Source organism: Silene latifolia, chromosome 9 (genome assembly GCF_048544455.1).
Source record: "Silene latifolia isolate original U9 population chromosome 9, ASM4854445v1, whole genome shotgun sequence".
NCBI classification, from domain to species: Eukaryota; Viridiplantae; Streptophyta; class Magnoliopsida; order Caryophyllales; family Caryophyllaceae; genus Silene; species Silene latifolia.
Window position 1 is genome coordinate 99,055,592 of NC_133534.1, and position 26,811 is coordinate 99,082,402.

General features: G+C 38.2%; 2 protein-coding genes and 1 non-coding gene across 3 annotated transcripts; 2 read left to right on the plus strand and 1 right to left on the minus strand.

Annotated features, from left to right (window-relative positions):
• Positions 1–2,816: 2,816 nt before the first annotated feature.
• Positions 2,817–2,924, minus strand: LOC141603593 (small nucleolar RNA R71). The gene has a single exon (XR_012525457.1). It is a non-coding gene; the product is annotated as a small nucleolar RNA R71 (small nucleolar RNA).
• Positions 2,925–6,077: 3,153 nt separating this feature from the next.
• LOC141601392 (uncharacterized) lies at positions 6,078–6,782 on the plus strand. Its single transcript, XM_074421667.1, has 2 exons — positions 6,078–6,159; positions 6,268–6,782. Exons 1-2 carry the CDS (start codon positions 6,078–6,080, stop codon positions 6,780–6,782), a joined length of 597 nt encoding a protein of 198 aa, XP_074277768.1.
• Positions 6,783–10,678: 3,896 nt separating this feature from the next.
• On the plus strand, positions 10,679–23,917 carry LOC141601393 (uncharacterized). The gene is made up of 6 exons (XM_074421668.1): positions 10,679–11,491; positions 11,601–11,891; positions 12,270–12,409; positions 12,769–14,002; positions 23,400–23,554; positions 23,689–23,917. Exons 1-6 carry the CDS (start codon positions 10,679–10,681, stop codon positions 23,915–23,917), a joined length of 2,862 nt encoding a protein of 953 aa, XP_074277769.1.
• Positions 23,918–26,811: the final 2,894 nt, after the last annotated feature.

The window sequence follows — 26,811 nt, forward strand, 5'->3', positions numbered from 1 at the left end:
ACAATTTTATCTCAAAATCCTCAAGTGTTACCCATACTTACATTAGCTTCTCAAGTTCCTCTCTTTTATTACCACAAACTCACCCTTGACTGAACATCATACTAAGTCCCAAAACTCCGTATCCGTTATCCCAAGAAAAGGTGTTAAACCTCATGTAGTTCCAGTTCAATACCCCACATGCTCCACAATTCTCTTGCCACAACTATGTCCACCAATGCCTCATCTAAACCAGATCAAAAGTACTTCAACCACCTCTCCCAACTGTGTCCCATTAACAGAATATTACTTTACCATGACAACAAGAGAACCATACCCAACTCTCTTTCATATCACCCTCTATACAAACCAATAGGAACATACCCATACCGACACTAGTAAGAAACATCGGGAAACAACACAACGGTCTATATGTTCCGACCGACACTGACAGGAAACAACAGTAAACAAGCAACAATCTATGACAACATGAAAATACACGTATCACCACACGAATTACCGTGCATAGTGCACAAAAACCACATCGATAGCCATCACAACTTTTACAATCTCATAACACTGACTCAACACAACTTCCTTGACCACAAGACTTTCTTAGAACTGCTCTACCAGAACACGACGCAGCGTATTAGAAAGAGATCACCAATACCAACCTTATGGATATTATCCATACCATGACTCTTGAGGCCGGAACCTCATACCAACACTTTCTTAGAAGTGCTCTACCAGACCAATTAATGAAACTTATGAAATTAGAGGCTTACCGACACAACCGACACAAGGAAAGATGAACTAGACTCACGAACGATCCACACCATAGGGAGAGATTTGGAGAAGATTAGAGCGTCGTTGAGTGATATGTTGTGGAACAGTGTAATTAGAAACTGATTTACATTTTAATATAACCCTAATCATCTCCAAATCAAACATTTGAAATATTACCCGTCGGGCCAGGATACTCGGTCGAGTGTCGAGTATACTCGGCCGAGTACCCTCTACTTGGTCGAGTATTACTCATACTCGGCCGAGTATTCCTAGGCAGAAGCCAAACAGAATACCAACACACTTTACTCGACCGAGTAGGCCATACTCAGTCGAGTACCGGCCTATAAAATCCGTAGTATTACAAAGAGGGGGCTTCTAGTTCAACACCACCAATCAAGAAGATGGTTCGTTTATCCGATCACTCCAAGCCCACCACGGCAATGCTTCCTAGGGGCATTGTTACTACCCAAATTGGTGTTAGGTTCTTTAACCCTCTTATTAGACATTTCTAATGTAGATCTAATTTACTAATTAATTTAGATGTGAAGAATCTAGTTGCATGCAAACAAAATAAGAGTAAAAAGAGAAAACGATTTTTCCTTACATTTGAATGAGACGGAAATATGGGCACAAGGAAGGACTCCTTCCAACCTTGTTCTTGAGCTATGAATATAAGGATGATCCTCCAAGTTTCAAAGTAGAAACTCTCCTTTTAGTTGCACCCAAGACTTACCCTTAACACTAATATAATTACTAACTAGGTAAAATATATTAGTATCCTTAAATTTATTCTAATAATATTATTATTACTACCCTAGTAATGTTTTGTGATATTAGAATTTTCTAGAACAAAATTTAAGCGTAAAATATTTTATGATGAGAGAGGATGAGATTGTAAATGCATAATCATAAGAAAATCAAGTTAGTCAAATAATGAGAACTATTATCATTATACGGGGAGGGGGTGCCGGTTGGAGGGTCTAGGTAAGGGCATGCCCACTTTTCCTTTTTGTCTTACCAAAAACAATAGGCTAGGGTCTAGGTTGTTTAGGTAATCATGGTGTTTATGCATTAAAACAACCAACTAATCACAACTCTAACCACCCTAATTAAAAACCGGCTCCTACACTTAAAATGGACCTCCATTTCAACTTTCACAATTTGTCAATTGTCATATAATGTGTGACATGTGACACCTGACATGTTATTAGATAATCTATGTATATTTAACAAATTAAATATCATTACATAATCAATTAATTAAACTTAACAACTTAAGTAGTAATTCACAAATATATGTATATAAAATAGGTCATTTAAGATTTAGTTAATATAATCTACAATATTTTGTAATTATAACTAACTAATTGTTCTTATCTCAAATGTTTCTTAAACATTAATCAATTTTAGTAATATAACATATTAATTACTAAATTGAATCTTATTTAATCACATTACAATAAGATATATAACTCTCACTCACTGATAGAAAATTTGTTCAATTTAAGGATTTAATTAATCTGTATCGACATACAATCAATTAACTTATCAGTTAAGGGAATTGTCCTATAGGTGTGACCTTAAGGGATCAACTGAGTACCACCGTCAAACGACAGTAACGTCAAGCTCTAGTCAGCCAATCTTTACCGATTAATGTTGATCAGTTGACAATATATTGAATCATCCCTTGTGTATTCTTAATATGAGATTTAAATATGTGATCGCACTATTGTTCAGGACACATACTCCAACAATTGGTGCGGCAGATTTTGAAATCAAGCCAGCTTTCATTAGCCTTGTTTAGAGGAAGCAATTTGGTGTGAGTCCAACGGAAAATCCTAATTTACATGTTCAAAATTTTTGCGACTATTGCTCGATGATTAGGCAACCGGGGTTACACAAGCTCAAATTAGGGAGATACTTTTCCCTTTTTCTTTGAGAGACAAAGCCAAGTTGTGGATTAATAGCCTTGATAGAGCCACAATGGAGATTACCGATTGGGATTCATTGGCTCTTGCATTTTATCAAAAGTATTTTCCCCCAGAGAAGATCCAACAATTGAGAAGCCAAATCACGGGATTCCGTCAAAATGGTCATAAAAGTTTGTTTGAAGTATGGGAAAGGTATAAGGAGTTGCAAAGAGAGTGCCCTCATCACGTGTTAGATCCATGGTTCCTTGCCATTACATTTTATAATGGTTGTTGTGCCAAGTCTCGTCGAGTTCTAGATTCCGCTAACAACGGGAGGTTTGACCAAATTGATATGGAACTTGCTCATTCTACCATTGAATCCATGGCGGTGCATGACTCCCAATACGTCAACTCTCGTAACACCCCATTGAAAGCCAAGGAAGAGGAAAGCTCAACTGGCTCTTCGCCAACAACAAATGGACAACCGAGGAGCAAGCTCATCCCAATCTCATGAACAAGTGAATGTTACTAGCCAAGTGATGGTGTGTGAATATTGCGGAGGTTCGGGACATTGCAGCGCTTTGTGTAGGGCATCTATTGAAGAGGTGAATGCTTTTCAAAGTTTTAGACAAAATCTCAGTCCTTTCTCCAACACCTATAATGAAGCTACAAAGTACCATCCAAACTTGTCCTACAAGAGCACCAATGTGATAAATCCACAACATCAAATCCAAAATATGCCACAACAACCAAGGCATGTTCAAGAACCCCCACCGGGTTTTCAAAATCAAATTTAAAGGCCTCAATATCAACAAAATTTCCAACAAAGCTTTCAACAACCCTTCCAAAATCAACAAACTCCAGGTCAATCATCAAATTACCAACAATCCAACCAAGGATCAAATAAGATTGAGTCTTTGTTAACACAAGTGGTTGAGACATATAAGAATATGGCCCCCCACATTCAAAAGTGCGATCAAGCTAGGAATGCGACAATCAAAATGCTTGAAACCCAAATAGACCAACTTGTCACCTCAAGTGCCCAAAGACAAAAAGGTCAATTACCACCTCAAGGTGCACAACCTCATGACACCGTAAATGCTATTACTTTGAGGAGTGGTACCACTTATGATTAACCCCTTATGCCTAACGATGATGGTGGGGTAGTTGGTGAGGAAAGTGGTGATGTTGAAGATGACAACAAGGTTGATGGGTCAAGAAAGGTTGAGGATGTAAAGAAAGTTAATGAGCTAATAGTGGTGGAAGATGTGTAGGATGCACCTCCAAAGAAGGATGATCAAGTCAAAGAGCCGAAAAAGATTTAAGTGCCTTTCCCTCATAGATTGAAGAAGGCCCAAAAGAAGAATCAATTTGGTAAGTTCATGGAAGTGGTGAAGAATTTGCAGGTAACCGTTTCTTTTACCGAATTAGTCACCCAAATCACTTCTTATACTAAGTTCATGAAAGATATTTTAACTAAGAAGAGGACTTTTGATAATGTTAAAACTATAGTATTCACCGCCGAGTGCAGTGCTCTTTTGCAAAATAAGTCCCCTTCCAAGTTAAAAGATCCTGGTAGCTTTTCTATTCCAAGCACTATTGGCACCTACACCATTGATAAAGCCTTATGCGATCTAGGTGCTAGTGTGAGTGTGATGCCATACTCAATTTGTAAAAGGTTAAATATGGGTGTCTTAATATGTACTAGTGTCACCTTGCAAATGGCGGACCATTCTATAAAATGCCCTTTGGGTGTTTTGGAGGATGTGCCCGTCAAAGTTGGAAAGTTTTTCATTCCGGTTGATTTTATTATTCTTGATATTACCGAAGATTCACAAATCCCAAGCATTTTGGGAAGGCCATTTTTACATACCGCGGGCGCGGTCATTGATATCAAGAACGGTAAGTTAACATTGGAAGTAGGTGATGACAAGTTCACTTATAATTTGAATAATGCTATGAAGAGTCCAATGCTAGAGGAGTCTTGTTATTCCATTGAAGTTTTGGATGTTGTTGATGTTATTGTAGATGACTCATTGCCTCGATCTTTAAGCAAAGATCCTTTGGAGGCACTCTTGTTGTTGGAATCTTTTTCAGGTGATGGAGATATTGGAAGTGAAGAAATTGATGCTTTGGAGGTGGAATTAGATGGATGGGAGCTACCATTGGAGGAAACCTCTCAATTCATAGGTTTGGTTGCTACTTCTACCAAGGTTGAGGTACAAAAACCCGAGCTTAAACCCCTCCCCTTGAATTTGAAATATGCTTTTCTTGATGAGTCGGAAATGCGTCCGGTCATAGTTAGTGCCCACTTGAGTGAGAGTCAATTTTCTTCATTGTTGGATGTGTTGAGAACACATAGGAAAGCCATTGGTCATACACTTGATGATTTGAGGGGTATAAGCCCCGATTTTTGCATGCGTAGAATTCATCTTGAAGAGGATCATAAACCATGTGTCCAAGGTCAACGTCGTTTAAATCCTAACATGCAAGACGCGGTCAAAAAGGAAGTCATGAAACTTTTGGATGCGGGAATTATTTATGCAATTTTCGATTCGAAATGGGTAAGTCTGGTCCAAGTGGTTCCTAAAAAAGGAGGGACCACGGTAGTAAAAAATGATAAAGATCAACTCATCCCCACTAGTATTGTGATGGGATGGCGCATGTGCATTGACTATAGGAGGTTGAATTTGGCCACCAAAAAAGACCATTACCCATTGCCCTTTACTGACCAGATGTTGGAGAGGCTGGCATGTCATAAATACTTTTGCTACTTAGATGGTTTTTCGGGATTCTTTTAAATACCAATTCACCCCGATGACCAAGAAAAGACCACTTTTACTTGCCCTTATGGTACCTTTGCCTACCGTAGGATGCCCTTTGGTCTATGTAATGCACCCACGACCTTCCAACGTTGCATGACTAGTATTTTCTCGGATTTTATTGAGTCAATCATGGAAGTTTTTATGGATGATTTTAGTGTCTATGACACTACATTTGATGCATGTTTAGCTAACTTAACCAAGGTTTTGAAAAAGATGCGAAGAAGTAGATTTGGTTTTAAATTGGGAGAAGTGCCACTTCATGGTGAATGAAGGAGTGGTGCTTGGTCATCTTGTTTCGGAAAGAGGTATTGAAGTGGATCGCGCTAAGGTCCAAGTTATTGAACAACTTCCCCCTCCCGTGAATGTTAATGGTGTAAGGAGCTTTTTAGGCCATGCGGGGTTCTACCGCCGCTTCATTAATGACTTTTCCAAAATTGCCAAGCCTCTTACCGAGCTCCGTTTAAAGGATACTCCTTTTATGTTTACTAATGCTTATCTTGAGTCATTCAACAGGATTAAGAAGGCCTTAATCTCTGCACCTATCATCCAATCACCGGATTAGAATTTGCCATTTGAATTGATGTGCGATGCTAGTGACTATGCGGTAGGTGTCGTTCTTAGACAAAGAAAGGACAAAGTGCTCCATGCTATCTACTATGCAAGCAAAACTTTGGATGAAGCTCAAATCAACTATGCCACCACCGAGAAGGAGCTTCTTGCTATTGTCTATGCCTTAGACAAATTCCGCTCCTATCTGATTGGATCCAAAGTCATTATCCACTCTGATCATGTCGCCTTAAAACATCAACTCTCAAAGAAGGAGGCAAAGCCAAGGCTTATTCAATGGATCTTGCTCTTGCAAGAATTTGATCTTGAGATTCGTGACAAGAAAGGGGCTAAAAATGTTGTTGCCGATCACCTTTCCCGCTTGAGAGTTGATGATGGAAGTATTCATATTCCAATTGATGATTCTTTTGCCGATGACTCCTTGATGATGGTGGATTCAGATACTCCGTGGTATGCCGATATTGCCAACTATCTTGTTGGGCATGAGTTGCCACCAAACCTTTCATATCAACAAAAGAAGAAGTTCATGCATGATGCCAAGTTTTATCTATGGGATGATCCTTATTTGTTCAAGCATTGCTCCGATGGATTGTACCGGAGATGTATCCCACAATGGGATGTGAAGGGTGTTCTAGAAGGTTGTCATTCTTCCCCTTATGGTGGTCACCATGGACCATCTAAGACCGTTGCTAAGATTCTCCAATCCAGGTTCTATTAGCCCACCATGTTCCAAGATGCCAAGAATTTCGTGATGGCATGTGATGCTTGCCAAAGAACCGGCTCTATTTCAAGGAGGCATGAGATGCCTCAAACTGGGATACTTGAAGTTGGAATTTTCGATGTATGGGGTATTGATTACCAAGGCCCTTTTTCTTCATCAAAGGGTAATTGTTACATCTTAGTCGTCGTTGACTATGTCTCTAAATGGGTAGAGGCAATTGCTACTCCAACTAATGATGCTCGTCATGTGATAAACTTGTTCAAGAAAATCATATTTCCACACTTAGTGTCCCTAGGGCGGTGATTAGTGATCGTGGCACGTATTTTGGTGAGAAACAACTTGATGCATTGCTTGCTAAGTATGGATTTTTCCATAGAAGAGGCTTGGCCTATCATCCACAAACAAGTGACCAAGTTGAAGTTTCAAATCGTGAGCTCAACTACATACTTGAAAAAGTTGTTACCAAGTCAAGAAAGGATTGGAGTATGAAGCTAGATCACACCTTGTGGGTATATGGGACCGCTTTTAAGACACCTATTGGCACCTCGCCATATAGGTTGGTCTATGGAAAAGCTTGTCATTTACCCGTGGAGATGGAGCAAAAATCATACTGGGCAATCAAGGAGCTTAATTTTGATGCTACTTTATGTGGTGAGAAAAGGTTATTGCAACTTAATGAGTATGATGATTTTCGTTTGCAGGACAATGAGAGCTCCCGACTTTATAAGGAGAAAACAAAATGTTGGCATGACAAGAAGATACTCAAGAAATATTTTCAAATTGGTGACAAAGTGCTCTTGTTCAACTCCCGAATGAAGATTTTTTTCGGTAAAGTTGCGATCAAAGTGGTTCGGACCATTCACCGTCATTAATGTCAACAAGATTGGCTCTATTGAAGTAATGACCAGTAATGAAGAGAAGTTCAAAGTCAATGGCCATCGTTTGAAGATTTATCATAAGAATGTTATCATTGGATTTGTGGAGGAAGTTTTCTTGGACATTCCGTCTTTGACGAATTAATTCTCAAGCTTCATTACGTCGTGCGGGACGTAAAATCAGCGCTTCTCGGGACGCAACCCATGTTTTGTTGTAATTTTGAAAAATTTATTTCTTTTGTAGAATTAGAGACTCTTTTTTAGTTTAGTTGTTATTTGAATTGTCATTTGTAGGTGAAAGAAGAAGAGCTCAAGAGGAGCCAAATGATGAAGAAGAAGAAGATGATGAGATGCGAGAGGAAACCGAAGTGCCCCAATACCATGACAATGACTATCCTGATGTCATTTTTGCGTCCAAAACTCAATGGGAAAATTGGGTTGCTCAAAAATCCAAAGGCAAGGTGTTATTCCACCCGAGGGCCCTCACCCATCCTTCTTGTAATACTCCGTATTTTATTTAATAGTTTATATTTATATTTATGTGAGTAGTCGTAAATAAATAATAAGATGAATAAATATTAAGTGGAATAATAAATAATTAGTTGTAGTCGTAAAAGAAAAGAATTAAAATAAAATAAGTAAATAAGACGGAGTGGGGACCACGGGTTGGACCGTGTGTGAGGAGCCGTGTGGGGCCACGGTGGGACCAAGGAAGGAAGGTGGTATTTGGTTTGGGTGTTACCTATGCTTTAAGACATTTTCATTATTTTATTATTAAAAGGACTTTCCTAGAACCTTCCTACTTCTCCTACCAACTTATATAAATACCAACCATATGCCTCACAATTGTAATTATTCTTCTTCTAAAACTCAAATACAATTGTGAGGAGAGCTTTTGTGAGACAACTTTAAGACGGAGCTTTTCACCTTGCGATAATTAATTGTGGTAAGATATCTAATCATCTAATATCAATTGTTTACGTTTAACCTTGACCCGTATTATGGCCGTTGACCGTGACCATTGAACGAGCCGTGGTGGCTGTTGACCATCGTCGGTTTGGCCGTGTGATTAGGGGATTATTGTGGCGTTTTGCGGGATTTGTTTTGGGTAGTTTACATCTTAAATTTATTAATAAGATTAGTTAATAATTATACATAAATCAATTATTGTTTAGGTGGTGAATTTATTGAAGAGGATTTTTGATTAATTGCTTAAGTGAGAAGATTTGCTAAGAGGTAGGTTAACTACTTAACTTTACTATATTGGTAATTGGAGAATTGTTGGAAGATGAATTATTGTTGCAATTGTTGTCTTGAGCACATCTTCGTAATTGTTATCTTGAGCATATTGATATCATTATTGTCTTATGATCATATTATTATCTTGTTGGTTGGATCTTTGTTGTTGATTGATTGTGAAAAGATTGGCATTGAGATTGGCATTGTTATTGAGATTGTTTGGTCGGTCAGGCACGGGATTGAGCCGTGGTCCTGTACAGTTATGGTCGGTCAGGCACGGGAATGTGTAAGTGTCGTGGTCCTGTATGTATGATGGTCGGACATGTATAGTGGCGTGAGGAGTGGGCCAAGGACCTGAGTAGTACACCGTGTGGTGTCGGATTGGAATTCACCGTATGGTGCGTGTGTGTGTGTGTGGAACGGTCAAGCCGTGTGTGTGCTGTGTGTGTGTGAGCATGACGGTCTTAGTTTGGATTGTTGATTATGTTGCAGGCTAACGTATTATCATTATTGTTATTGTTGTTTGGTTATCCTACTCAACCTCGTGGTTGACTGTGTATTCATGAACACCCGTGATGAACCATGATGGGGAGCAGATTGATTTCAGGTTAGCTTGTGAGAAGTGTTGGATGCTTAGAGGGGAGCTTTGGGATAAGATCACTTGAGTCTAGAGATCGTTTTAATTAGTATTCAGACATCGTCTTAAAGTACTTTTGTATTGTTTGTCTTTTATACTTACTACCTCAGGCAACTGAGATGGTGACACCTTTATTTATTTGGGAATGTCTTGCTAAAGGTTCTTAGATAAATGGGGGTGTTACAAAGTGGTATCAAAGCGAACGATCCTAAGGCCTAAACAAATGAATTTAATGAACTTAGGATGAGTCTAATAAAATGAACCCGGGGTAGAAACTGTTTAGGAGCCCATTTTCTAGGTTAGGGAGACGTCCTTGATCTGGCCCTTTTCAGTTTTGAGCCGGTCACCTCGAGGAAGGATAAAGATAGAGAAGGGTGGTTAGCGTGGATGCTTTACCTTAAGGGTCTAAATGTATCCTTGAGTTGCAAGAAGTACTAATTTTATTTGCAGGATGAGAACGAAAGGTAAGAAATTTTAAGATGGATGGAGATAATAGGCGTGTGGCCTATGTATGGGTGATAGGCGTGTGGCCTATGTAATGGCAGTGTGGTGATTGAAAATTTATTTTGAGCTTGTTCTAATTCACAACCTGATTACACATGGAAATTTTCTTGAAATATCATAAATGGCATGAGATGGAGAAATATGAATAATGAATTATTGCATCTTCACATGAATTGATTGTATGTACGTGAATTACATGTTTAGTAAATTTCATGTCTAGAGATATGCGGAATGTGTTGCCATGAGCCTGTAGACAGAGAATTATGAGATCGCGTGAATTAAAGACTAAACATGTACCAAAAATAATTAATTGTGAAAGGAGAGAAAGAAGGCCGTGAGGCCGTGATACCGTAATGTCGTGAGGCCGTGTATGCCGTGATGACGTGGTTGGTCGGGCAAGGTCAGCTCGATAATCACACATTCTTTTGTATGCAGAAAATTTTATCTTCTACCTAATACCCAAAAACTTCTTAGAACGGAAACTTATGTTTCTTATCTTATCTTATTAGAACCCAAATGGCGCCCAATAAAGCTACATCCACAGCTATGACTCAGAAAGAGATCGATAGGCTCATTGCAACCAATGATGCACTGACTGCTGCTTTACAATCAAAGATGCGACAAAGGATCCTGCTAAGATGAGTGCTGCTATTGGTCATCATAATCCAATGAAGTATGTTGGACTTGGTGAACCTTCATTGCTGGGAGATTGGTATAGGGAGTTTGACAATGTTTTCGAAGTCTTGAACTGTCCTGAGGAATTGCAAGTAGATCAAGCTACTCACTACTTGAAGGAAAAGGTTGGGTTGTGGTTTAACCGCAACAAGGCGGTGATTAGAGAGGATTGGAAGGAGAGTGATGAACCGTTTGTCTCATGGAAAGGATTTAAGGATACCTTGAGAGGCACGTTTATACCTGAACATGTTAGGAGTAAGATGATGTCGGAGTTTGATTCATTCAAAATGACAAAGGAGATGACCATAGAAGGTTATCATAATAGATTCATGGAGTTAGCTGAGTATGTGTCGGATTTGAATTATGGAGAGGAGGTGTTGGCTTTAAGGTTTGAGAAGGGTTTAACTACGCGTATCAAGAAGAGGTTGGCAGCTGGAGAGTTAAGTACCATAGAGGAAGTATACCAAAGAGCGGGACATGCTGAGAGAATTGCCGACATGGTGAAGGAGGAAAAGAAAGACAAGGGTGAAAAGAGAAAGGTTGAGTCTACAAGTGAAGGGACTGGAGGAAACAAGAAGCATAATTTCAATCAACACCGATCGTTTTCTGCCGGTGGAGCTGTGAGTGGAGGTGGTTTCGGCCGTGGAAGAATGACAAGCGGAGCGAGTGGTATGAAGAGACCACAGTGCTATGGATGCGGAAAGTTTGGTCACGAGATTGTGGAGTGTAGGTTTACTGCGAGAAGGAATAGCATGAATAATATGAATGGAGGATTAGTAGGGGACTTTTAATCGATTTAAAACACCAGCACCTAGCTACGGAAGCAATCGTTTTAATGGATCATGGAATAATTAAAGAAGCTATAACCATAGCAACAACTTTCAGAATCGTGTTAACAATAGCCAAGGCAATGGAAATGGCGAAAACCAAAATGGCACCGGGAGGCAAGGAGTGGCGTCAACATCTACAGTGCAGGGTGGTGTGAAGAACAGTGGCAAGTTGTTTATGATCGAAAAAAAGGCAGCTGAGGGAGATGCTCATGTGGTTTCTAGTACTTTTGTAACCAACTCTAAGTCATCTTATGTTTTATTTGATTCGGGAGCAACTCACTCATTTATATCTAGTGACCATGCTAAAGTGATGGGATTGGATGACCCAGTAGTGATTAAAGATAAAGTAACAATACCTTCTGAGGAATCGATAATATGCACCAAAATGTTTAGGAATATGAATATCCTTATAGGTGAAGTTTTATTTCTTATGGATTTAATAGAATTTCCGTTACGAGGTTTTGAGATTATTTTGGTAATGGATTGGTTGAGTAGAAATAGAGCTTTTATACATTATTATCAAAAGAAAGTATCTTTGAAAGGACCAAAAGGAGTAAGAGTGTCCTATAGGGGATTTATGGTGAAACCCAAGGTGAGACTTATATCAACAGTTACCTTGAAGTCTTGTTTGAGGAAGGGAGGAGAGTTGAATTTGTGCCACGTGTGGGACACGCATTAGGCGGTAAAAGGCGCGGACGAAATTCCAGTGGTGAGTGAATTTCAGGATGTGTTTCCAGAAGAAATTCCAGGCTTACCTCCGAAGAGAGATGTGGACTTTAATATTGAGCTTAAACCAGGGACTGGACCTATTTCTAAGGCACCTTACAGAATGGCACCCAAGGAGTTAGAGGAGTTGAAGAAGCAGTTAGAGGAATTGCTAGAAAAGGGTTATATAAGACCAAGTGTGTCGCCCTAGGAAGCGCCAGTTTTATTTGTTAAGAAGAAGGATGGAAGTATGAGATTGTGTATAGATTACAGAGAGTTGAATAATGTGACAATTAAGAATAGATATCCTTTGCCCATGATTGACGATTTATTTGATCAGTTGAGTGGAGCTGAATTTTCTCTAAGATTGACTTAAGGTCGGGATACCATCAGTTGAGAGTTAAGGAGGAGGATGTACCTGAAACTGCCTTTAGGACGAGGTATGGGCATTACGAGTTTGTAATTATGCCTTTTGGTTTGACTAATGCACCTGCAGTATTTATGGATTTGATGAATAGAGTGTTTAGACCTTATCTTGATCAGTTTGTAGTAGTCTTTATTGATGACATATTGGTGTACTCTAAGAACAAGGAGGAACATGAGAAGCATTTAAGGATTATTTTGCAAACCTTGAGGGAGAATGATTTATATGCTAAGTTGAGTAAGTGTGAGTTTTGGTTGGATAAAGTAGCATTTTTAGGACACGTAGTTTCAAAGGAGGGAGTGTCGGTTGATCCAGGGAAGATCGAAGCGGTGTCTAATTGGAAGAAACCAAAGAATGTGGTGAATGTGCGAAGTTTTCTGGGGTTAGCTGGCTACTACAGGAGGTTTGTGAAGGATTTCTCTAAGTTAGCTAAGCCTTTGACTGCGTTGATAAGAAAGGAGAATAGGTTTAAGTGGGATGAGATTTGTGAAACGACTTTTCTAACCTTGAAGGAGCGTTTGACCACGGCACCTATACTAGCTTTACCAGAAGGGAGTGAGGATTTCGAGGTGTATACCGATGCTTCTAAAAACGGATTGGGATGTGTGCTAATGCAAAGAGGGAAAGTAATCGCCTATGCTTCAAGACAGTTGAGACCGTATGAAGAGAATTATCCAACGCACGATCTGGAGCTAGGGGCGGTCGTGTTTGCTCTTAAGTTGTGGAGGCATTATGTATATGGAGCTACTTTTAAAGTATTTTCTGATCATAAGAGCCTTAAGTATATTTACACTCGGAAGGAGCTTAATATGAGACAAAGGAGGTGGATAGAATTGATTCAAGATTATGATATGGAGATAGTTTACCATGAAGGCAAGGCTAATGTAGTAGCAGATGCTTTGAGTAAAAAGTTGGTTCATGCCTTATGTTTAGCTATGTCGCGGGTTAAGTTGAAAGATGAATTAAGAGAAATGGGAATTTGTGTAATAAGGAAAGGGGATTCAGTTGGAGATTTGATAGTTGAACCAGAACTGTATGCTGAAATCCGAGAGAAGCAGAAAGGAGATCCGAAGTTGGAAAAGTGGCGTGCGGCCATAGAGGAGGGCGTGCCGTCGCGATTTGTTTTAGGGATAGATGGTGGTTTGAGATTCGATAGAAGGTGGTGTGTACCTGATGACGAGGAATTGAAAAGAAAGATTTTGTCTGAAGCATATTCTACGCCATATTCTGTGCATCCTGGAGGAGATAAGCTGTATAAGGATTTGAAGAAAACGTTTTGGTGGCCAGGAATTAAAAAGGAAGTTGCTGAGTTTGTTTCTAGATGTCTGGTTTGCCAAAGGGTGAAAGGTGAAGATAAGAGACCATAAGGAAAAGTATAATCTTTGGATGTACCTGGATGGAAATGGGAGAGTATTCCTATGAATTTTATCGTTGGTTTGCCTAGTACTCAGAAGGGCAATAATATGATTTGGGTGATAGTAGATCATTTGACTAAGACAGCGCACTTTATTCCAATGAAGGATACTTGGAGTAAGGCTGAGTTAGCTAGAGCATATGTTAAGAGTATTGTGAGGTTACAAGGTATTCCTAAGGATATTGTTTCTGATCGTGATTCGAGGTTTATCTAGAATTGCAAGAGTGTATGGGTATAACTTTGAAAATGAGCACTGCATTTCATCCAGCTACTAATGGACAGACGGAGGGAACCACTCAGACTTTAGAGGACATGTTTAGAGCTTGTGTTTTGGAGTTTGGAGGATCATGGGAAGAGAGGTTGTACTTAATAGAATTTTCTTATAACAATAGTTAGCATGCTAGTATTGGTATGGCACCATTTGAAGCTTTGTATGGGAGAAAGTGTTGGAGCTGGTGTCCTCCAAAAATTAGTGTGATAACATTTGTAAATCTCTTACAGGTTCACAAGGGTATACTTCGTATATTTAATCAGTTAATTAACGTTTACCTAATAACGGTTGGCTTGCTAGAAAGTTTGACGTTATTATCATACAAATGGCGGTGATCAACTGGTCCCTAAAGGTCACACCTATAGGACGTATTTGAGAAATGTGGTTATAGAAATATAATTACATTGATGCCCAAAATGACTAAAAATTTAGTCAATGTGTTGATGAGATAATTATTTAATGAAAATTAAATAATATTAAGTTGAGACGAATTAACTGTCAATTCGTAAATTAAATATAATAAGTTACATTTAATTAAATATATATAAGGTTTGTTTGAAAGAATTAATCTGTTAATTCGTAGTTAAATATAATCAGTTGTATTTAATATCAACAAGTTGAATGTGTCATAGTGGTAATAGTGAGGGTACACAAGCCAAGAGGTCATGGGTTCGATCCTCACTAGATGACAATTTAACACACTTTATATATTTTTGGAAAGACCAAAAATAAGGAAATTTAATTCCTTATTTTCGGATCACATTGGCCGAAATTTGGAGATACAAATCTTTCCTAATTGATTTCGGATTTCAGTCTATATAAAAAGAAAGGTGGAGAATTATTTCTAACCTAATTCTTTTTCTGACCTAGCCTTCTCTTTCTCATCACAAAAACACAAAGACAATAAAATTTTACAGAAAATTTTAGATTGATTTCTAGCATAATCAAAGGGTATATCTTAGATCGTCTTGGGTGCAACTAATAGGTGAATATCAATTTTGATATTGTTCTTAGGCCAATTTTGCAAGGACCCGAGGTTAATTCTAAATCTTTTTACTTATGCTTATGTATTTTATTTTATGACCATAGATCATCTTTATTATATCGTTATAATCCTTCATGTTAAAGGAAAGTATACATATTATTTCCCACAAGTGGTATCAGAGCTTAAGGCTACGATTTTAATTTTGATGATTTTCATAAAATTTGTATGTAAACGATAAGATTTTCGAGAAGAAAAATTAGGTTTTCGATTTTTTTGGATCGAAATTTTTGTTGTGCCGTTTTTTTTTCCTGTTTGATGATAGTTTTTCCATTCTATTTTTTATATTATAGTTTATAATCAGTTAAAATTATCATATGAAGAATTGGTAATTTTTTGATTTAATGCAGATTAAGTTAAAATCAAATGGAATCGTCATGTTTATGATTAAAAGATTGTTTTTGCTATATAGTTTTTGGCATATAAATTAATCATGTTTATTATTTCATATGCTAATCATGTTCTAATAGCAAAGGTAAACAATTGATCATCAAATCTTGTTTTAGGGCATAATTGCCGCAAAAGGAAAAGAAAAAAAAATAGGCTGTTTTTTTTTTAGGGTTTACGAGAAAAAAAAATTTTTTTGTTAATTTTATTTATGGTAAACCGTGAAAAAGAAAAAAAAAATTAGGAAAGTTTTTTTTTTTTGCCTTTTGCCGAAAAAAAAAATAGAGAAAATTTTTTTTGGAAAGTTTTTTTTCCCTTGTTTTTCCTATTTACCTAATTAGAAAAGGAAGGGAGTTGTTTTTTTTGTTTTTTTTTTCAGCCGTGTCAAATAAAAAAAAAATGGCTTTTCGTTTTTTTTTTTGGCCGAGTAAAATTTAGAGAATTGGATTTTCTTTTTCTTTATTTTGGCCAATTAGTTATTGTGAATTGGTTCACAATTTAATGATACCGAGTTATTTTAAAGCAGTTTAAAATTTTTGACGGATAGAATTCATATTACAAGTATAATATGGATTAAGTATGAAATTAATGTGATTAAATTGCGGAATTGTCACTTAATTTAATTTAAATAGGTGGTTTGGATAAATTAATCAACATAATTTATTTATTGTATTATGTATGTTTAATTTATTTTTAGTTGATGCTTTTAATTATGTTGAATGAATCGAATGAATGAATTTTATTTACGTATTTAATTTTGCAATCGGTTGTAATTTGTAATACTTAGTGTGGCCTTAGTCAATTATGTTTTCGTAATGAAGGAAACATAATTTTTATGTAATTATGAGATCTTGAATCTCCTTTATTTTAGTTTTGGGTTTTGAAATTAGAATGTAATTAATAGGTCAATTATGTAATTTTAATTATTGTAATTTCAAAGAAGACTAAAGATGAAGATTCAAGCTCACTCCCGCTACATGGATCAAGATGGAACATCAAGACAAGCTTCTCGGGTCTAAGGATGGATTCCAAACTTGTATTTATTGTTCATTTTGATAGGATAGGCCACACTAGGACCTTTACTGTTTTTTTTACGTTTTTCATTTTATTGCTTTTCATTCACATACTAGTAATTGCATCATATTCCGCCTAAAACCAAACCACCTACTACTAAAATGCATAAAAATTGACTCATATAGGTTGTATGTTAGTTTTCATGGACATGCAGATGTCACAGTCTTTAAGCCATCACCTTAGTTTAAATCATTCTCGCATGCTAGATTATAGTTCACTTAAAATGAATTAAAAAGTTGATGGGATCTTCCTCTAAAATGGAAATTGAGATTAGTCTTTATAAGGGCAAACATCTATGAGTCCCTTCTTCGTCGGTAGGCCTAATATGACCCCTTCTACGTTGGGTAAGTAGTTGTGTTGACTTAGTTTACCTCAACATCATAGTCCGAAGAGTTTCTCGTGATTATGATGGACTATAGATAGAATTTACAGAAATTTATCGACCAAGAATTCTAACGGTAGAATTAGCTAAAAGGTTAGCTTATCAATTTACAGAGAATTGAGTCTTGGGGTCATTTATATAATTCTTGAGGGAGGTCAATTGTATAAATGTTTTTTAGTCTTCGCGTTATGACATTAGTTCATTAGACTTAAAATAAAAACGATGCATGCTTATTATTTTATTCTTCTTTCACAGTGTAGAACGCGCTAATTATCAATAATACTGTTACAACAAATGGCTGGAAATAACGCAATCCCAATGCCTAGTGCCACACTAGATCGTTCGTCCTGGCTTAAAATGTTCATGGACCAAATGAATCAGTCCACTCGAATGAAGAATGATGGGTCCAATTTTGCGGATCGGGAGGCGGCACTACGGAATGTCTTGCCATCTGGCGACGGTAAGCTCGGGTATTTAATCGAGCCAATACCGGTCAACCCAGGCCCAAATGCGAGGAGCCAACGAGTCACTCGCTTATAGTGATTTCGTTATGGAAGCGGGTGCGATAAAGAACGTACTCATCTTTGCAATGGAAACCAATTTGCAGAGACGCTTCATTGCCCAAGGTGCAAACAAGATTTTCACCACGCTCACTAATGAGTTCTCAAAAGCACCGAGAATCATCACATATGAGCATACCTGTCGCTTCTTTGATGCGAAACTCCAGAAGGGCCAACCGGTTAGCCCACACATTCTTCACATGATTGAGAATGTCGAGAAACTGGAGTCACTGAATTGTAGAATCAGTGAGAGCATTGTCATTGACCGAATGCTTCATTCTCTTCACGATGGTTTTGCCCTTTTCAGGGCGAACTACTACATGAATGACTTGAAAAAGAGTCCTCATGAGCTACACTCCCTTCTCGTACAGACCGAGAAGGATATGAAATTGAGTGGGAGCATGAAGCAGGATGTTCTCACGATTCACAACAAGAGTAAAGGTAAGGGCAAGGCTCATGGCGACCTAGCTGTAGGTAAGCCAAAGTTTAAGAAGCCAGGAAACGGTAAGAGTGCGCCCGGTGAGACTAGTGGCTCATAGGGCAAGACAAAGAGCAAGGGCGATGACATAGAGTGCCACCATTGTCACAAGACTAGACATTGGAGGAGGAACTGTCCCGTCTACCGTGAGGACATCAAAGCAGGCCGTGTCGCTCCTGTTGGTATGTCATCTTATATTCATATGATTGAGATTAACCATGCAAGTTTCGGAACTTGGGTACTAGATACTGGTTGTGGTTCTCATCTGTGTAATCATTTGCAGGGCCTAAAGAACATCATACCTCTCGAAAAAGGTGATGTGGACCTGCGAGTCGGGAATGGAGCACGAGTAGCTGCTGCCTCGAAGGGAACATATGTAATCCAACTCCCTAGTGGTTTTGAGTTATCATTAAATAACTGTTACTATGTACCCAGTTTATCTAAGAACATTATTTCTGTTTCCGTACTTGCTAAAGACGGTTTTACATTTTCAATAAAGGATAATAGTTGTATTTTCTCTTTTAATGAAATGATTTATGGCAAAGCAGTTTCCATGAATGGAATTTATATCTTAGATCAAACCACGGAAGTATTACACATGAATAAAAAGAAATTAAAGGTTGGTGACAAAGATCAAACCTATCTATGGCATTGTCGAATGGGACACATAAATGAGAAACGCGTAAAGAAACTCGTCGATAATGGGACTATTCCCTCATTCGGATTTTCTGCATATGGCACGTGTGAATCATGTCTCATTGGCAAAATGACTCGAATTTCCTTCAAAGGTGTTGGAATGCGCGCTAGTGACCTATTAGGACTCATACATACGGACGTATGTGGACCTATGTCAATTACCGCTAGAGATGGCTATAGATATTTTATCACTTTCACGGACGATTTGAGTAGATACGGATATGTCTACTTAATGAAGCATAAAAGTGAGTCCTTTGAGAAATTCAAGGAATACCAGAATAGGGTACATAACCAACTGGGTAGAAAGATTAAAGCACTCCGTTCAGATCGTGGTGGCGAATATCTTTCAAATGAGTTTGATCAACACCTGAAAGACTGTGGAATCGCTCTACAGTTAACTCCACCTAGAACACCTCAATTAAATGGTGTGTCCGAACGGAGAAATCGAACCTTACTTGATATGGTTCGATCCATGATGAGTCACACAGTAGTGCCTGATTCATTATGGGGTTATGCTCTTTTGTCAGCCGCTCTTATACTTAACCGAAGTCCGTCTAAAGCTGTCGACAAGACTCCATATGAAATGTGGAAGGGAACGGTACCTAACTTGTCCTTTATTCGGGTTTGGGGCTGCGAGGCTTATGTCAAGTGGTGACACGAGGATAAGCTCGGCCCGCGATCGGTCAAGACATACCTTATAGGTTATCCAAAAGGAACATTTGGTCATTACTTCTATTCGCCAACCGAACATCGAGTATTTGTTGCGGCTAGTGCGACGTTCTTAGAGAAAGAATTTCTCGAGAACAAGTCGAGTAATAGAACCTTCGAGCTGTCGGAGATTCCAGAACCAACAACCAAGGAACAGATGGAGGAAGCTGTACCTCCAACTGACGATACGGTTAATATTCCTGAGGAACCTAGGAGGTCGGGTAGAGACTCTCATCCTCCGGACAGATACATTGGTATGGTCGAGGAGAATGATGTTTTACTTCTAGAAAGTAATGAACCCGCAACCTATAAAGGTGCTATGGCCTGTTCCGACTCAAAGCTATGGCTCGAAGCCATGCAATCCGAGATGGACTCCATGTATGAGAATAACGTATGGGATCTAGTTGATTTGCCTAATAAGGTAAAACCTCTACAGTGCAAATGGCTTTACAAAATAAAGCGTTCTGTAGATGCGCAACCAGATATCTATAAGGCACGACTTGTGGCAAAAGGTTTCACTCGAGTGCAAGAATTGCATTATGATGAGATTTTTGCACCTGTAGTCATGCTACGTTCCATTCGGATAATCTTAGCAATTGCCGCATTTCATGATTATGAGATTTGGCAAATGGATGTGAAAACCGCCTTCTTAAACGGTTATTTGGAGGAAGAGTTGTACATGGTGCAACCCGAAGGTTTCATAGATCCTAAACATCCTAAGAAAGTATGCAAGCTTAAGTGTTCCATTTATGGACTTAAGCAAGCTTCTCGGAGTTGGAATCATCGTTTCGACCAAGTGATAAAAGAGTATGGTTTCACTCGATCGGTCGAAGAACCATGCTTATATATCAAGTCGAGTGGGAGCAAGATTGTATTCTTGATATTGTATGTCGATGACATACTCTTGATTGGGAATGACATTCCTCTCCTTTCTTCGGTTAAAGAATGGTTGAAGAACCATTTCCAGATGAAAGATCTGGGTGAGGCACAGCGTATTTTGGGAATCCGTATCTACCGAGATAGATCACGACAGACGTTATCACTTAGTCAGGAATCTTATCTAGATAAGGTTCTTGAGAGGTTCAGCATGACCAACTCCAACAAGGGGAACCTTCCTATGACGACTGGGATGCAGTTGAGCAAGTCTCAGTCACCCACGACGCCTGAAGGTATTGAGCGCATGAGTCGTGTTCCTTATGCTTCTGCAATAGGATCGATCATGTATGCCATGATATGCACACGTCCAGACGTGGCATATGCATTGAGTATGACGAGTCGGTACCAAAAGACTCCAGGTGAAACACACTGGATAGCAGTCAAAAATATCCTCAAGTACCTACGGAGGACTAAGGATTAGTGCACGACTTATGGAGGCGATACTAAGCTATGCGCAACCGATTCTGCAGATGCTAGCTTCCAAACGGATCGAGATGATTCAAAATCTCGGTCCGGGTTCGTCTTCACTCTTAATGGTGCTGCGGTCAGCTGGAAGAGTTCCAAACAGAGTGTTGTAGCAGATTCTACTATCGAACTGAGTACTATGCCGCGGCGGGCAAACAAAGGAAGCGATATGGATGCGTCAATTCTTACAAGGGCTTTCGGTAGTTCCTAGTTCGAATGACCCGATCACCATCTATTGTGACAATAGAGGTGCCATCTTCCAGGCTAAGGAGCCAAAGTCTAGCAACAAATCTAGACATGTACTACGGAAGGCTCACCTGATCCGTGATTACGTGGAGCAAGAAGAGATAGTGATTGACAAGATTGCGATGGATGATAACAACGCGAATCCTCTCACCAAACCGTTGAATTATGATAAGCATGTAGGGCATGTTAATTCCATGGGAATTAAACATGTTCCAAAGTTGTAGTACTTGATTATGAATTCGATACGTTATCTTTTTCATATACTATAATTTCATCGTTTTATATATAATATTTTGTTTTTTCATGTGGATTGTACTGACAACATTGAACGCCACAAAGTGAACTGAATTACATTATATTTGTTTTGGTTCGTAATCGCCAATGTGAGCTGATAACTCCGACTATTATATTGTGCAGTCGATTGATGATGGGTTCAACGAGCCATAAGTTAAACGGTTGACTAATCGATCACAGATACGAGATTATGACGATACCTCGTAGGACAATTTTTATTTGTGACAACGTAATGGAGTCCTAAATGTTCTATAACATTCGGTGCCAGGTCGTGGATAGGACATCTATTGTGTACCTAGAGTCGATTCTTTTGACTATCAACTGTCTCTTGAGATTAAAGCAGTTTTTGGGTGACTTTGGTTTCTTTCTCACGGTCTACCGTAACTGGGGCTAAGTAGATTTTTTTTGGGTCATTTTATACTGTGCTTACATCTGCAAGATTTAAGTTGAGGAAAATATCCATCCCTTATCAGGTATAGTTATTTCTCAGGGCCACTCGAGGAGTTGTAACTGAAATGCATGGCCATGCTCGAATGTTGATTCGTTTATCAGTTAAGTTACTCTCTAATCGGGAAAACCACTCTTGATACTGATCGCTTGTAAAATACGACCTTTGTGAATTTGGATTTGCAAATTGTTTTACATTGAGTGGGAGAAATTTTAAAGGATATGAGAATCGGTTATCGCACATACACTTGTGAGGACAAGTGGGAGTTTGTTGGAGCTGGTGTCCTCCACAAATTAGTGTGATAACATTTGTAAATCTCTTACAGGTTCACAAGGGTATACTTCGTATATTTAATCAGTTGATTAACGTTTACCTAATAACGGTTGGCTTGCTAGAAAGTTTGACGTTATTATCATACAGATGGCGGTGATCAACTGGTCCCTAAAGGTCACACCTATAGGACGTATTTGAGAAATGTGGTTATAGAAATATAATTACATTGATGCCCAAAATGACTAAAAAGTTAGTCAATGTGTTGATGAGATAATTATTTAATGAAAATTAAATAATATTAAGTTGAGACGAATTAACTGTCAATTCGTAAATTAAATATAATAAGTTACATTTAATTAAATATATATAAGGTTTGTTTGAAAGAATTAATCTGTTAATTCGTAGTTAAATATAATCAGTTGTATTTAATATCAACAAGTTGAATGTGTCATAGTGGTAATAGTGAGGGTACACAAGCCAAGAGGTCATGGGTTGGATCCTCACTAGATGACAATTTAACACACTTTATATATTTTTGGAAAGACCAAAAATAAGGAAATTTAATTCCTTATTTTCGGATCACATTGGCCGAAATTAGGAGATACAAATCTTTCCTAATTGATTTCGGATTTCGGTCTATATAAAAAGAAAGGTGGAGAATTATTTCTAACCTAATTCTTTTTCTGACCTAGCCTTCTCTTTCTCATCACAAAAACACAAAGACAATAAAATTTTACAGAAAATTTTAGATTGATTTCTAGCATAATCAAAGGGTATATCTTAGATCGTCTTGGGTGCAACTAATAGGTGAATATCAATTTTGATATTGTTCTTAGGCCAATTTTGCAAGGACCCGAGGTTAATTCTAAATCTTTTTACTTATGCTTATGTATTTTATTTTATGACCATAGATCATCTTTATTATATCGTTATAATCCTTCATGTTAAAGGGAAGTATACAGATTATTTCCCAAAGAAAGTGTGGGAGTCCAGTTTGTTGGGACGATGTCACTGAAGCCGTGACATTAGGTCCTAAATTGATTGCTTGCAGATGATTGAGCAAGTGCATGTGATTAGAGAAAAGATGAGAGTTGCACAAGATCAACAAAAGAGTTATGCAGACCTGAAGAGGAGTGAGGTTGAGTTTGTCGTAGGAGACAAGGTTTTTTTTAAAAGTATCACCAATGAAGGGGGTGATGAGGTTTGGTAAGAGAGGAAAGTTGAGTCAGAAGTACGTTACCTTATAAGATTTTAGATAGAATTGGTGAAGTGGCATATCGTCTTGCACTTCCACCGGCTTTGGCAAGAGTTCATAATGTTTTTCATGTTTCATAATTAAGGAAGTATGTGAGTGATCCTACTCATGTGTTAGAAGTTGAGACAGTTGAATTGGATGAGAATTTATCTTATGAGGAGGTGGCTAGGGAGATTTTAGACAGAAAGGTGCGGAAAACTAGAAATAGTGAGGTCGTTTTGGTGAAAGTTTTATGGTCTAATCATAATGTCAAGGAAGCTACATGGGAAGTTGAGGATGAGATGAAAGAGAAGTATCCTCATTTGTTTGTATAAGGTATGTTAGTTACGAGGACGTAACTCTTTCTTTTTTACGGGGGTACGATATAACACCGCGTTAATTTGTGATCATTTATGTTAGTAATTTATCTAAGTGTGTGTTCGTTCACAAAATTGTTTGGGTTGGTTGAGTAGTAAGGAGCGGTGAACTTTGGGACGAAGTTCTTTTTAAGGAGGGAAGACTGTAATACTCCGTATTTTATTTAATAGTTTATATTTATATTTATGCGAGTAGTCGTAAATAAATAATAAGATGAATAAATATTAAGTGGAATAAATATTAAGTGGAATAATAAATAATTAGTTGTAGTCGTAAAAGAAAAGAAGTAAAATAAAATAAGCAAATAAGACGGAGTGGGGACCACGGGTTGGACCGTGTGTGAGGAGCCGTGTAGGGCCACGGTGGGACCAAAGAAGGAAGGTGGTATTTGGTTTGGGTATTACCTATGCTTTAAGATATTTTCATTATTTTATTATTAAAAGGACTTTCCTAGAACCTTCCTACTTCTCCTACCAATTTATATAAATACCAACCATATGCCTCACAATTCTAATTATTCTTCTTCTAAAACTCAAATACAATTGTGAGGAGAGCTTTTGTGAGACAACTTTAAGATGGAGCTTTTCACCTTGCGATAATTAATTGCGGTAAGATATATAATCATCTAATATCAATTGTTTACGTTTGACCTTGACCTGTATTATGGCCGTTGACCATGACCGTTGACCGAGCCGTGGTGGTTGTTGACCGGCGGGTTGACCACCGTCAGTTTGGCCGTGTGATTGGGGGATTGTTGTGGCGTTTTGCGGGATTTGTTTTGGGTAGTTTACATCTTAAATTTATTAATAAGATTAGTTAATAATTATACATAATTCAATTATTGTTTAGGTGGTGAATTTATTGAAGAGGCTTTTTGATTAATTGCTTAATTGAGAAGATTTGCTAAGAGGTAGGTTAACTACTCAACTTTACTATATTGGTAATTGGATAATTATTGGAAGATAAATTATTGTTGCAATTGTTGTCTTGAGCACATCATCGTAATTATTGTCTTGAGCTTATTGATATCATTGTTGTCTTATGATCATATTATTATCTTGTTGGTTGATTCTCTGTTGTTGATTGATTGTGAAAAGATTGGCATTGAGATGTGCATTGTTATTGAGATTGTTTGGTCGGTCAGGCACGGGATTGAGTCGTGGTCCTGTACAGTTATGATCAGTTAAGCACGGGGATGTGTTAGTGCTATGGTCATGTACGTATGATTGTCGGACAGGCATGGTGGCGTGAGGAGTGGGCCATGAACCTGAGCAGTACACCGTGTGGTGTCGGATTGGAATTCAGCGTATGGTGCGTGTGTGTGTGTGTGTGTCGGATTAGAATTCAGCGTGTGGTGTCGGATTGGAATCTCTAGATTGTGTTTCAGGCTAACGTATTGTCATTATTGTTATTGTTGTTTGGTTATCCTACTCAACCTCGTCGTTGACTATGTATTCGTGAACACCTGTGATGAACCATAATGGGGAGCAGATTGATTTCAGGTTAGCATGTGAGAAGTGCTGGATGCTTAGAGGGGAGCTTTGGGACGAGATCACTTGAGTCTAGAGATCACCTTAATTAGTATTCAGACACTATTTATTTAATTCTATTGTAGTTGTTGGAAGTACTTAATAATATTTATTTATCACGTTGGATATTTGTAATAAACCTTTTGAGGCACTCTAATAATATATCATCTTAAAGTACTTTTGTATTGTTTGTCTTTTATACTTACTACCTCAGGAAACTGAGATGGTGACACCTTTATTTATTTGGGAATGTCTTGCTAAAGGCTCTTAAATAAATGAGGGTGTTACACTTCTATCCTTGGCTAGAGGGTGGGTTTTTGTCTTCTTCTGGTAATGTTGCAGGTACTTATGAGCCGGTCCAGATTATTGTGGTTCGTATTATGGAGTTGAAGGCTTGGGAGGCGGCTATGGAGGCTATGATTATTATAGTGGTAGCTCAAGTGGTGGAAGGAGTATCTATGGCTATGCTAGTGACTACCAAGTTGGAGGTAGTTCCTTTGATGGTGCGTCGGAATCCGGAGGTGATCAGGCACCCAATGATGAGTCGAGCCACTGCTGGTGGCCCTTTTCTTGATGACGAAATGGATGATCCCCTTGTACATACTAGCTTGGGGGAGGCTAGATCGTTTAGTAAGCTTTCCTTTGTTTGCATTTAGTTTTTCGTTCCCTTTCCCCATTTAACGTATTGTACCTTGCTAGATAATATGCTGAAAACCGTTTTCTACGGTTTGATGGTTTTTTCTTGTGTGAACATTGGGGACAATGTGATGTTTACCTTGGGGGAGGAATTTGCATCTAGTTAGAGCATATTAGTTAGCTTTGCAAGTTGTTTAGTTGAAAAAAAAAAATCAAAAATTTGAAAAATTGTTCTTCTCTTGTGACTTTGTGATGCTTACCCCCACTTGGGCTTACTATTTTCTCTCCTTGCTTATCCCAATTGTAGCTTTATAGCTAATGATTCGTACTTATCGACGGGATTTTGCTTACATGGGGATGTCTTGATATAGTGAGTTGGGGAAAGAATTTAGATCTAGTAGGCTTGATCTTGACATTGGCAACATAAAAAATTGGTAAGGTAGAGCCTCCAACGACCGATGCATCTATATCTGGTCTCATCTAGGTGTGTGTAGGTCTCCTTATGGTGTGCGTTACGTCAAAACGCATAAGTATGGTCTTTATCCCATTTCTAACAAGCATTGCATTCATATTTTGCGAGCATTTGAAGCCGTTCACATGACTATTGTTGCCCATTTTGAAACCCTCACACACATTTCCTCATATCTAGCTACATTAAAAACTTGCTTACCTTGTTGAGCTAATAG